A 13,471-nucleotide genomic window follows, 5' to 3' on the forward strand; every position below is an offset into this window, starting at 1 on the left:
TCCACCTGGAAATAAACACATCAATATTCATATGAATAGTACAAACTTTATGGACTGTTTTAAGACTATTTAAGAATAGATCTATTAACTACAAATTGAGCTGATAAAAGCCTCAAGTGGGAAATAATTTTGTTTGCCTCTGGTTTTGAGCAATAAAAGCAAAATTCCACTATAGCACTGTAGCTCAGAAGTGAACTCTATTATGTCTTAGAAACTTCCTGTACAAAAAAATTTCATGAGTTCTGCTAGCTAAAACCAAAAAACCTAAGTAGGTCTGTCATTAAGCTATAATCTTCCATTGACTCCCCTCAATGCCCTCTAAGAATATATCTTCTTACCTCACCACCCCAAAAGCAGGCAAGAATCTGGGGTAGAGCTGAAGAATTCTGGGTTCTAATTCCAGGCTTACACACAATTCTCAGACCCTTAGTTTTCTTATTTCTTATATTGGAATAATAATAATACCTGCCACACAAAGTTGTTTTGAAGTTTAAATGAGACATGATGAGTAACACAGTTTATAAATGCAATTCAAGGTTAACTTCAAAACCTATTTTATAATCCTGCTTATTTGGTTGACTCCTGTTTCTCATGACCCATGTAAGTGGGTAGAATAGTGTTCTTGACAAAAAAGATGCGTCCACCTGGAACTTGTGAATAGGACCTTATTTAGAAATAGGGTCTAGATCCTCAAGGATCTTGAGAAGAGATTATTGTGGATTTAGGGTGGGCCCTAAATGCAGTGACAGGCATGTTTATAAAAGAAAGCCAGAGGGGAGATTTGAGACACAGAGACACAGGAGAGGAGGCCATGTGGACATAAAGGCAGAAATTGGAGTTAGGCTGGCACAAGCCAAAGAACATCTGGCTCCCCTGAAGCTAGAAGAGGCAAGGAAGGATGCTGTCCTAGAGCCTTCAGGGAGGCCCTGCTGACCCTTGAGTTTGGACTTCTGGTCTCTAGAACTGTGTGAGAATAAATTTCTGTTGCTTTTAGCCAACCAGTTGTGGTAATTTTTTTTTTGGCAGTCTTAGGAAACTAATACAGCCACATCCAATCGATCAGTAAATCATGACAGCTTAACCTTCAAAATATGTCCACACTATGTACCTGCTCTGCCCTCATCCAATTAGTTACTCTAAGGCACCATTACCTCATTATGATCACTCTGCTTTAGTCTTTGCGCCTGCCTACAGTCCACACAGCAATCAGAATATGATTTAAAACTGAGGTCAAGTCTTGTCTCTCCTCTGCTCAAAACCTTCCACCTGCTTCTCATTTCTCTCAGAATATAACCCAAAGGCCTTAAGGTGGCCTACAAGGCTGGCTACGGTTTGGCCTGGCTATCTCTCTGACCTCATTTCTTACCACCCTCTCAGTCCCGATTACCTTCTTGTTCTGCAAATTTGCCAGTCACCCTCCGTCAGAGCCTTTGTATGCTCTTCCTTCTGTTCAGAGATCCACAGGGCTGCTTCCTTATGATCTGTACTCAAATCGCACCTCCTCAGAGAAGTCTTGCACATGTGTCCTATCCAAAGCGGCCTACCCCAATTACTGTCAATAATAATCACCCTATTGACTTTCCTCAAAGTGCCCATCACAAACAGTACTTAGTTCTTTTATTTTCCTGCTCATAGCCTGCCTCTCCTGTGAGAAGATTTGCCTCTCCCTCAGTGTAAGGATCTTGTCTGTCTTGTTCATTGCTACATTTCCAGTACGGATGCTCAGCACATTGCAGCCACTAATAAATATTTGTTGAATGAATGAAGAAAGGAACAGTTCTTATAGCTATTAAGGGTGTAGACCAAAGAGGATAGAGATGGTAACTATTTTCAACACCAACCCAAACAGCACTTTCTGGAGAGTAACCTAGACAGCCATCTACACACATTCTCAGTGGGTGGTATGATAAGAGTCACTGTCAAACGGAACAACCCACTGCAGCTGCAAATCATTTTGTCTGAAGTTAGGGCATAGTTAAATAGTATTAACACTTCAGTGAGGTATTGGTATTTTTAAATGCTTTCAGCTGTCAAGTCCGGGATATTATATTAATGCTAAATCTACAAATGAGTTCCTGAAGGAATTTGCGAACAATAAAAACAAGTTTTTCGTGTGTTTACCGCTCAGTTTAAAAAGTGGTTTCATGTCTTATTGTAACTCTGTTACCTGCTTGATTAGAGATGGCAAACAATATTATTCCTATCTTACAGATGGAATGTGGAGACTTACGGAGAATAAGTGACCTATACAAGGTCCCATGACTGCTCAAGTGGCATTAGGGCACTCCTGGAGCTAAACAGGACTTCTGATTGCAAATTCTTTATATTCCTCCATTGCACTCTATTCATTGATTTATTTAGTGTACATTATTGAGCACCGACTTTCAGGAAATGCTTTAAGTGCAGCATATAAGGTTAATGGTTTAATGGTTTAATGGTTTTCCATTTTTTAATGGTTTTCCATTAAAAAAAAGAATGTGTAATACATGAATGAACTTTGGGGGGAAATCAAAAGAATGTGTAGTACATGAATGAACTTTGGGGGGGGAATCAGTATGGTAGCTGCCACCGTGCTCTCTTTCTTGATGCAACCGCTATTATCTGGAAATCTTTGAAAATACATAGGATAAGTCTCCTGTTTCTGGAGCGAGGTCCTTCCTGGAGGCGGGGACTGGACTGGACGACCCGGGCTGGTTCATCTTCATCCCCTCGGGCGGCCACGGCACAGAGTAAGTGAGCTACACCCGGTAACAAGGGTTCCTTTCTCGCGTACGGAGGTTGCGGCGTGGAAAGTTAGGCAGTCCTGCTGGAGAATGCTCCTAGAGCTGTGCAGCACCCAGCCCTGCGGGTAGGAGGATCTTTGGCCCCAAGTACTCCAGCAGGGTTAGTTTGCGGCCACGGGTCTGGGCTCCAGGCCAGCGAGACGGGGCGGGGCGCGGGGCGGGGCGGCGCGCGGCCGACGTGGCAGCGCAGGGACGTGCACTTAAGGTGGCCATCTTGGAGGCGGGCGCGCGCGCGGCGAGCTTTTCCCTGCGTCTTGCTCGTCTTCTCGTAGTCGTAGTCCTACAGCTCAGCCTCCCTAGTCCCCGCTTTTCACTGCCCCGCAGACAGTCTCTCCGGCCCGCAGGTGAGCGTCAGCCTGGCAGTAACGCGGGTGCATGCGGGCGGCCGGACGGGACGCCGGCTCCCAAGCCGGCGCCGTGGGGCGCCGTGGTGCGAGGTGGGCGGGCCGGCAGGCGCCCCGAGAGCGAGGGTAGTTTGGGAGTTCCGCCGTCGTGCAGTCCGGGCGCGGGCCGTGGGTGCATGCAGGGTTCAGGGTGCGCTTCGAGAGGCAAGCCGTTCCCGCCGCGGCTTACACGGTGGGTGCGGCCCGGGGTTCTTATCCGGCCCTTTGCTCCAGTTCCGGGACCGACTCCGGCGCCCCGGGTTGTTGGGCTCCACCTTCCACCGCGCTGGCCGGAGGGGAGAGAACGAGGAAGGAGCCCATTGACCTTAGCTCGGCCCAGCCCGGCCTGGAGACGTGGCAGAGCTTGCGGGGAGGCCGCTACCGCCTGGGAGACTCCTGGGTCAACAAAAGGGGACGGGTAATGGGACGTAGCTTCCTTTCCCGTGGGTTCCCCCATCGGTGCCTAGCGCCGCTCCAGAGGGCTTTTGCAGTCGGCTGTCTCTTTGTTCGTTCGTGGGAACTGCTTCGGCCAAGTTTGCCGGATAGCCCGTTCTCTAGATTGGCAGAATTTGTCCAGTCCAAGAGAGTTTTTGTCATTCCAAGTAGTTATTTTAAGAGACAACATGTACATTTCTGGGAACGTGACACATTTTGGCATTCCAGTCTTTTCCCTGTACAGCTGCTATTTTGTCAGTGAACATTTATGAAAGTTATTTGGGGATAAGAAGTGGGAATGCAGAGACAAAACTCAGACCTTCCTGTAGCAGTGCTCACTAAAGGGTAGTAGAGATTATCTTTTGAATCGGTAATCAACAATAATAATCGCTTTTAACGAGCATTTACGTTTATCAAACCTTTTCTTGTATCTTTATAAGAGACACCTGCTTTTTTGTTGTTTTTTTCCAAACATTGACAGACTCTTTTGTGGGGGGTTCCCACCTGGGAGCCCATCCTCTTAAATTAAGAAAAAGTGCATAGAAAAGAAGGGATTTAGAAACTTTTGTACAAAATCTACATTGTGGGCCCCTAGGGAAAGAAGGGGGCGATTGCTGGGTGGGGTGGAGGCAGGGCCCTTGCCACCTGCATGCCCACATCCCCCCTGAACATGAGGGTGGGGTGAGATGCTCTGGGAGGGACGAGGGGCAAGATGGCAGCGGGGGACGTGGCAGGCAGCCACAGCTTCAGTTAAGAAACCAACGGCAGCACTTGGGGTCACAGTTGCAGGGCAGCTTGTTGCTGGCATCCTTTTTTTTTTTTTTTTTTTTTTTTTTTGGCGGTACGCGGGCCTCTCACTGTTATGGCCTCTCCCGTTGCGGAGCACATGCTCCGGACGCGCAGGCTCAGCGGCCATGGCTCACGAGCCCAGCCGCTCCGCGGCATGTGGGATCTTCCCGGACCGGGGCACGAACCTGTGTCCCTTGCATTGGCAGGTGGACCCTCAACCACTGCTCCACCAGGGAAGCCCAGCTGGCATCCTTTTAAACTGAAGAACCAAGACACAAGCAAATTGGAAGATCAGGGTCGGTCCAGAGACTGAGGACTCAATTTTCCAAGCCATTTCCATCACTTTTTCTTTAATGCTGATCCATTAATATCCTTTTTGGGTCGAGAATGAGCACTAGAACCTTTACCAACCCTGACACTTTGCTGTTACTTTTATCACAGGAGCTTTTCTTTAGTAGAAGGTATTATGTTTATGCATCCAAAATTTACCCAATATTGTCATTAAGCCAGTTCTCAAATAGTATGGCTTTTAAAGACAGAAAGAAATTGACCAATTATTCCATTTTATGGGTTGTATTCATTGGACAGTTTATTTGCAAATGCATTCATTAATATTTATCTTTAAATATGACTTCTAATTACTATGAGAATCGGTAGCATCTGTTGGAGGAAGATGAATAACTAGTGGACAAATGAGATGAAGAAAAGAGGTAGCTTTGTCAGGGAGTGATAAAGTCCCCAGAAGACCATTTTGTCCCTGATTATCTTCATCTGTAGGTATTGAATGAAAGGATTTTGCTTCCCTGGATACCTGTTTTCTACTTACTGCCACAGATCTTTCCTCTACATTCACAACAGAACTTTTTGAAAGTGTTGAACATATTTGCTTCACCTCGCACCTCAGTGCAGTGGAAATTGGCTTCTATCCGCACTCCTTCTATGGAAACGGCTCTCACTGAGTTTTATCTCCAGTTTGGCAAATCTATTGACTTTTTCATATATCATCCTATTTGTCTTTTCTGTAACATTTGATACTGTTGCCCATTCCTACCTTGAAACACTCTTCTCTGGCTTTTGGACACCACAGTCTCCTGGTTTTCTTCCTTTCTTTCATTCTTCTCTATAGGCTTTTTTTTTTTTCTCCTGGGGTCTTCTTCAAGGGTTCGTTGGGCCATCTTCTTTTTTCTCTTGGTCTTCTCAGATAATTTCTTTTCAACACATGACTTTAGAGACTATCAGTAAACTGATGAAGCCCACATTTATGTGGTTTCTGAGCTGCCGACCAAGTCAACGGTACTTGGATGTTTCAAGGAGCTTGAACTTAGCATGTCCAGTATTAAATACTGCATAATCCCTCCTCTCCCAAGATGTCAGACATACACCTTGACCTCCTCCAGTGTTCCCTGTCTTACTGAATGGCACCATCATCTCTCCGGTTGTGCAAGTCATGCCTCTCCCCCTCCTGGGCCCCATATCCAGTCTGTCACTGAGTGTTAACCACCTAAACATTTCTTGAGTCTATCCACTCTCTCCATCTCCACTATCATCACCTTAGTCTGGGGCCAGATAACTCTTTCTTGTGGGGGCCATCCTGTGCATTGTAGGATTTTTAGCAGTATCCCCAGCCTTTACCTACTAGATGCCAGTAATACCACCTAGTTCTGACAAACAAATATGTCTCCAGACATTGCCAAATGACCCTTGTGGGAGAGAGGGGAAGAATCACCCTCCTCCACTCCCCATTTGAGAATCACTAACCTAGGATGTTATTTGAACTACTTCTATATCCTTCTTAATGGTCTCTCTGCATCTACTCTGACTGCCCTGTGGCACAAACTGCATACTGTGGTCAGAGGAATTTTTCCAAAACACAAATATGAATTGCCAAAAGCTGGAATCAGCTTAAATGTCCTTCAACAAATAAATGGATAAGCAAACAGTGGTACAACTATAAAATGGAATACTCTTCAGCAATAAAGAACCAACCATTGATATATCCAACAACTTGGATGGATCTTAAGAGCATTCTGTTGAGTGAAAAAAGCCAATCTCAAAAAGTTGTGTGCTGTATGATTCTATTTATGTAACATTCATGAAATGAGAAAATGGTAGAGAACAGTTGGTTGCCAGAGCTTATGGTTGATGAGAGGGTGTGACCAAGGAGCAGCATGTGGGAGTTTATTTGGGGTGATGGAACAGTTCTGTGTCCTGATTGTGGTGGTAGCTACGTGAGTCAGTGCATATGATGAAACCTCATAGAACTACACACACACACACACACACACACACACACACACACACACGTGAATGTAAAAACAGGTGAAATCCAAATAAGGTCTGTAGTTCAGTTATTCGCATTGTACCAATGTTAATTTCCTGGGTTTTATCACCATTGTCTAGTTAATGTAGGATGCCATCATTGGCAGAAACTGGGTTTAAGGTACTCATGAAGTCTGCTCTATTTTGGCATCTTCTTGTGAATCTGAAATTTCTTCAAACAAGTGAAAAGACCCAATATGTCATTCCCAGTTTGAATGCCCCACAGTGACTTTCTGTTCTTAAAAGACCCAACTCTTAAATTTGGCTTATACGTCTCAGCACAGTCTGAGCTCCTGTCCAAGTCTCCGGTCCTCATTATTCCTTTCTGCTTTTTGCTGCATGCGTTTTCTTGAATGTGTCAATGTTCCTCAACCTTCCAGGGCTTTTATACCTTCTCTATATTCACTTTTTCTGGCATGTGCCCTCTTTAGCTCCTTTCCCTTGCCTAATTAAATTCTGATTGTCCCTCAGATCTCAGCTTTTATGTGACTTCCTTGGGGAACCCTTTTCTGTCCGCAAGTCAAAACCGTATTCCCAGTGAGCAGAATTGTTCTTGCTCTCAGAGCACATCATTCAGGCTATGGTTCACTGTTATGTTGCTGTTATTGTTTGACTGTCTTCCGGACTGGACTTTAAGTCCAGTTTGTTTGTTTTGCTCACACTGTATTTCCAGAGGCACCAGTACAGTGCTTGGCAAGTGGTTGACCATCACTGAATATTTGTTAAATGAGTAAAAACTTCAAAAACTTATTTGGTAGGTTTAGAAGTTTTGATTTTATACTTGAGGCAGGCTTGAAAATTTGTAATTTTTAAGGAAGTTTTCCCACATTTTGTAACCCATTTTTGACTGTTAGGTCGAAATGCTATCTAGTGGCATTTTTGCTACAGTTAACTTTTCTAAAACCCGAGACATATCATTTAGCCATTATGGGGCACATTTTAGAATGTAAACTAAGAAAACCTGGGATTCGAGCACAGTAAAAAAAGTTTTTTTACCGTTAACAAGAGTAGCCCACGTACACTGCTTAATGAGAGAGGAAGTGTTTCAAGAATACTTTAAATAATTTATTTTTATTTTAAAAGTAGTAGTGACTGGAATCTAGATACAAATTACCATGCATTCATGTGGCAGAAATTAAATTAGTAATTTACTATTTGAAATATATTGGGTAATTAATTACTTAATTAACGTAAAATTGTTTCTCAGTAATGGAGTAGGTGTATGAAAATGTCTCAGATTGTTTGCACATTAAATATCCTCACAGACTATTTTCTTAGGAATTTTGACAAACCCTTCACCTGGAGATAAGTGGCATTATAAACAGTGAAGACAGACATCTGTCTGTTGATTATTTTAAAAAGCTATTCTCTAACTATACAAGGTTTAAAAATAAACTTTTTATTACTGTGTAATATTTATTGCATTTTAATATTTTTACAGTTTTACTGTAATTGAAGAAAAATGATGGAAGAGAGTGGAATAGAGACAACACCACCTGGGACTCCTCCACCAAGTTCAGCAGGACTGGCTGTCGCTGCCACAGCGGCACAGCCGTCTTCCCCCCCAGCTCCTTTAGGTACGTGCAGTTGTCTAGCATCAGTATGTTTTGAGGATAGTCAAGATACTGTCATCTTTTCTCAGAGTCATTTAAAAAACACATAGAGGCATACCTCATGAGTCACATGAATTTTTTTGTTTCCCAGTGCATATAAAAAATTATGGTTACACTATACTGTAGTCTATTAAGTGTGCAATATATTATGTCTAAAAAAAGAATGTATGTACCTTAAGTAAAAACTTTGCTAAAGTATTGCTTAAAAATGCTCATCATCATCTGAGCTTTTAGCGAGTTGTAGTCTTTTTGCATTAATAACATCAAAGATGACGGATCACCATAACAAATATAATAATAATGAAAAAGTTTGAAATGTTGTGAGAATTACCAAAATGTCACACAGAGACACGAAGAACAAATACTGTTGGGAAACATGGTGCTGATAGACTTGCTTGACACAAGGGTCGCCACAACCCTTCAGTTTGTAAAGCGGAGCAAAATAAAATGAGGTGTACCTGTATATTAAAAATTCTATAATCTTTGCCAGGATGAAGGGAGGTAGGCTTTTTTAATTTAAGCCCGAAGACAGAAAACATACATGTTTTGCTTTATCTTAACTTTCGTCCTTTATGTTCATTCTGACTAGATATCATTGTTATGACAGAGATATCCTAAAAAGTATGTGTTAGCTTTGTCTAATATTCTGTGACTTTGCGATTAACCTTCTGACCAAAGTTTAAGTCTTAAATTGTGAGGTTTTATGCTCATATCAGCAGGGATGAAAAACGGCTTTATTTTATTAAAAGCACATCAAAACAAACAAAAACACAAAGGTCTGCAATACCATAACTTAATTTTATTTTATTATTTATTTATTTATTTATTTATTTTGGGCTGTGCTGGGTGAGGGCTTTCTCTAGTTGCGGCGAGTGGGGGCCACTCTTCATCGCGGTGCGCGGGCCCCTCACTGTCGCGGCCTCTCTTGTTGCGGAGCACAGGCTCCTGATGCGCAGGCTCAGTAGTTGTGCCCAGTTGCTCCGTGGCATGTGGATCTTCCCAGACCAGGGCTCAAACCCATGTCCCCTGCATTGGCAGCGGGATTCTTAACCACTGCGCCACCAGGGAAGCCACCATAACTTAATTTTACATAGCTGCTCCTTTTACTGATGGGAGTTGAAAGTCATTTGTGCTCAGTCATAGTCGTATATTTCAAATCACACATTTAAAAATAACTCTTGGGATAGGGTCTGTTAAATTTTAAAATTTCCCAAGAAGACAGTAATGAGACACTTTGAAAACTAAGTGAAAAACATTTCCCTGATGCATTTTTTTCCTGCCCTCCTTTTTCTAGCTGCAGCCAGCACTTTCTCTTCTCCAAGCGTGTCCTCTGTGCCGCCCCTACCGCCACACGCGTACTCCACCCCTCAGCAGTCTCTGCCTCCCATGAAGCCTTCGCCACCCTTGCCCTTTGTGCCTCCTTCACCGGTCCCTTCTGGTCCCCCACTCATTACCTCTTTACCACCTCATGCTTCTCCACCAAGTGCTGGTGCCTTCAGTAACCCTCCTTTATCCCACTTCCCGCCTTCCACCTGTGCCCCAGACGCTCCCTTACCTGCCCCTGCTTCGGGTCCTCCCACCTCGGGATTCTCTGTCGGCTCAGCCTATGACATAACACGAGGACATGCAGGAAGAGCTCCCCAGACACCCCTGATGCCGTCTTTTTCCGCACCTCCGGTGACAGGTAATTCTCTCTCTCACTGATACTTTGAAACAAGTGGTTATGGTGAATGTTTTATTTATTTTTTTAAAAACAGCTTTATTGAGTTATAATTCACATACAATTCAACCCTTTCATGTGTACAGTTTAATAGTTGTTACTGTATTTATCGAGTTGTGCAGCCATCACCAAAATCAATTTTAGAACCTTTTAATCACCCCCAAAAGAAACCCCGTACCTATTAGCTGTCACTCCCTACTTCCTCCCAATCCTCATGGCCCTCAGAACCACTAATCTACTTTCTTTTTCCATGAATTTGCTTATTTTGAACAGTTCATATAAATGGACTCATAATATATATCTTTTGTGACTTAGTGTAATATTTTCAAGATTCATCCATGTTGTAGCATGTGTCAGAACTTCCTTTTAAGACTGAATAATATTCCATTATATGGATATACCACGTTTTGTTTATTCATTTCATCAGTTGATAAACTATTGGGTTGTTTGCACTTTTTGCCTATTGTGAATACTGATTTTATGAACCTTTGTGTGCAAGGTTTTATGTGAACATGTTTTCATTTCTCTTGGGTTTATACCTAGGTGCAGAATTGCTGACTTTTTTATTTTCCTGGAGGGTTTTTTTTTTAATTGAAGTACAGTTGCTTTACAACATGTGTTAGTTTCAGGTGTACAGCATAGTTATTCAGTTATACATACATCTATATTCTTTTTCAGATTCTTTTCCATTATAGGTTATTACAAGATATTGAGTAGAGTTCCGTGTGCTATACAGTAGGTCCTTGTTGTTTATCTGTTTTATATATAGTAGTATGCATCTGTTAATCCCAAACTCCTAATTTATCCACTCCTCCTTTGATAACCATAAGGTTTTTTTGTATGTCTGTGAGTCTATTTCTGATTTATAAATAAGTTCATTTGCACCATTTTTTAGATTCCACATATAAGTGATACCATATGATACTTGTCTTTGTCTGATTTACTTCACTTAGTATGATAATCTCTAGGTACATCCATGTTGCTGCAAATGGCATTATTTCATTCTTTTTTATGGCTGAGTAACGTTCCATTGTATATGTGTATATATATATATCCATTCATTTGTCGATGGACATTTAGGTTGCTTCCATGTCTTGGCTGTTGTAAATAGTGCTATGCTGTGAACATTGGGGTGCATGTCAGAATTGCTGACTTTTGAACAGCTACCAGACTATTTTCCAAAGAAGCTGCACCATTTTACTTTCTCACCAGCAGTGTATGAGGGGTCCGGTTACTGTGCATGAATGTTTCATTCCCTTTTCCTTGATCTCCAGAGCTTCCTATTTTCATTTAAATTATTAAAATAAAGCTGATGTTACTTAATATATGACTTTTATATGATATAAAACTTAGTACATGATTAGTATGTGGAATGTCAGACAGAATTCGAAAATTGTGTCCTAACATTTTGTGCAGTTATAGAGAAACATCAAGGGGAAGTCTGAGAGTTTGTTTTAAAGCTTTACTTAAAAAATTATCAGGACTGAATGGTCCAGGGAGTAGCTTTATTTAGCCAGGTAAAAGTTCAAAAACAAATAAGTGAATGTGTCATAAGTTGGTGGAATTGGACTACTTTATTTTCTAGGTCAGTTACACCTTCTTTTTCCACTTCCCTGGAATGGTTATTGGAAATCAATATCAAAACTTCATCCTGTCATGTTCTGCCTATTGTTTCTCATTTTAGGAAAAGAAACCATTTTGTTGTGATTTTATAATCCAACTTGGCTTGTCTACTTTAACAAATAAAATTTTTTCAAGAGTACAAGTATGACACCTATGTGTATGTATATGTGGGTTTTTTTTGAGTTAAAATAGGGTATATGAATAGGTTTACTAATTTTTACATGCTTTTTGTATGATGGGCTTGAGTGCTCATATCAGTTATTTTTATGCTTTAAAGAGATTCAAACTATAGCTGTATGTATCCAAGTGCTCATAGGGCAAACGTGAAGTACTTTTGGATGTATATTTTCTGTCCATTTTCAGGGCACTTGGTGTAAGCTTATGAAGAGGGAAAGAAACTTCCTCTTTGGAATTTTGTATATTTTATAAAGGTTTAGGTGATTCTTTGAGCTCATATCTCAGTGTTCAAATGCCTGAGTATATAGTTACATTATTAAAGCTGTTTTGAACTACTCATCTCATATATTGTATCTTCTTTTTATAGGAAATAGTTTATGGAATAAATTACATATATTAACATTTTTGCCATTAACTAGGTATTTTGCCAACTCCCATTACTCAGCAAGCTGGTTTGACATCTCTGGCACAGGGAACTGGAACCACATCAGCCATAACTTTTCCAGAGGAGCAAGAAGATCCTAGAATTGGTAGAGGGCAGGATGAAGCATCAGCTGGTGGACTCTGGGGTTTTATTAAGGTAAGGCGTGTTTACTTTAAAAATCACGTTTAATTTTTTAATTATAAAACTAACAGATATTCATTAGAGAGAATTTTAAAAATAGAAAGAGGTGTAAGGAAAAATTTAAATACCTTTTATTCTTTTTTTTGGTAATTTTTATTTATTTATTTATTTAACATCTTTATTGGAGTATAACTGTTTTACAATAGTGTGTTAGTTTCTCCTTTACAACAAAGTGAATCAGTTATACATATACATATGTTCCCATATCTCTTCCCTCTTGTGTCACCCTCCCTCCCACCCTCCCTATCCCACCCCTCTAGGTGGTCACAAAGCACAGAGCTGATCTCCCTGTGCTATGCAGCAGCTTCCCATTAGCTATCTAATTTACATTTGGTAGTGTATATATGTCCCTGCCACTCTCTCTTCGTCATATCTTACCCTTCCCCCTCCCCGTATCCTCAAGTCCATGCTCTAGTAGGTCTGTGTTTTATTCCCATCCTATCACTAATCTCTTCATGACATTTTTTTTCCTTAGATTCCATATATATGTGTTAGCATACAGTATTTGTTTTTCTCCTTCTGACTTACTTCACTCTGTATGACAGATTCCAGGTCTATCCACCTCATTACAAATAACTCAGTTTCATTTCTTTTTATGGCTGAGTAATATTCCATTGTATATATGTGCCACATCTTCTTTATCCATTCATCTGTTGATGGACACTTAGGTTGCTTCCATGTCCTGGCTATCATAAATAGAGCTGCAATGAACATTTTGGTACATGACTCTTTTTGAATTATGGTTTTCTCAGGGTATATGCCCAGTAGTGCGATTGCAGGGTCATATGGTAGTTCTATTTGTAGTTTTTTAAGGAACCTCCGTACTGTTCTCCATAGTGGCTGTATCAAATAAACAAATGGGACCTAATGAAACTTAAAAGCTTTTGCACAGCAAAGGATACCATAAACAAGACCAAAAGACAACCCTCAGAATGGGAGAAAATATTTGCAAATGAAGTGACTGACAAAGGATTAATATCCAAAATTTATAAGCAACTCATGCA

At 41.2% G+C, this 13,471-nt stretch overlaps 1 protein-coding gene across 4 annotated transcripts in view; it reads left to right on the forward strand.

Annotated features, from left to right (window-relative positions):
* Positions 1-2,942: 2,942 nt before the first annotated feature.
* PRRC1 (proline rich coiled-coil 1) overlaps positions 2,943-13,471 on the forward strand; it is a 55,062-nt gene continuing 44,533 nt past the window's right edge. Inside the window, exons 1-4 of one of the 4 annotated variants that reach the window (XM_059061588.2) lie at positions 2,943-3,127; positions 8,151-8,286; positions 9,617-10,006; positions 12,262-12,422. In XM_059061588.2, the coding sequence (XP_058917571.1) occupies positions 8,172-8,286; positions 9,617-10,006; positions 12,262-12,422 (666 nt within the window). In that variant the 5' untranslated portion in view covers positions 2,943-3,127; positions 8,151-8,171. Of the gene's footprint in view, positions 3,128-3,276; positions 3,360-4,629; positions 4,687-4,786; positions 4,852-8,150; positions 8,287-9,616; positions 10,007-12,261; positions 12,423-13,471 lie in introns of those variants that run through there. The other 3 variants (XM_059061590.2, XM_067031519.1, XM_067031520.1) reach the window with 3 other exon arrangements.

This window comes from Kogia breviceps, chromosome 4, assembly GCF_026419965.1.
Source record: "Kogia breviceps isolate mKogBre1 chromosome 4, mKogBre1 haplotype 1, whole genome shotgun sequence".
Classification (NCBI taxonomy): domain Eukaryota; kingdom Metazoa; phylum Chordata; class Mammalia; order Artiodactyla; family Physeteridae; genus Kogia; species Kogia breviceps.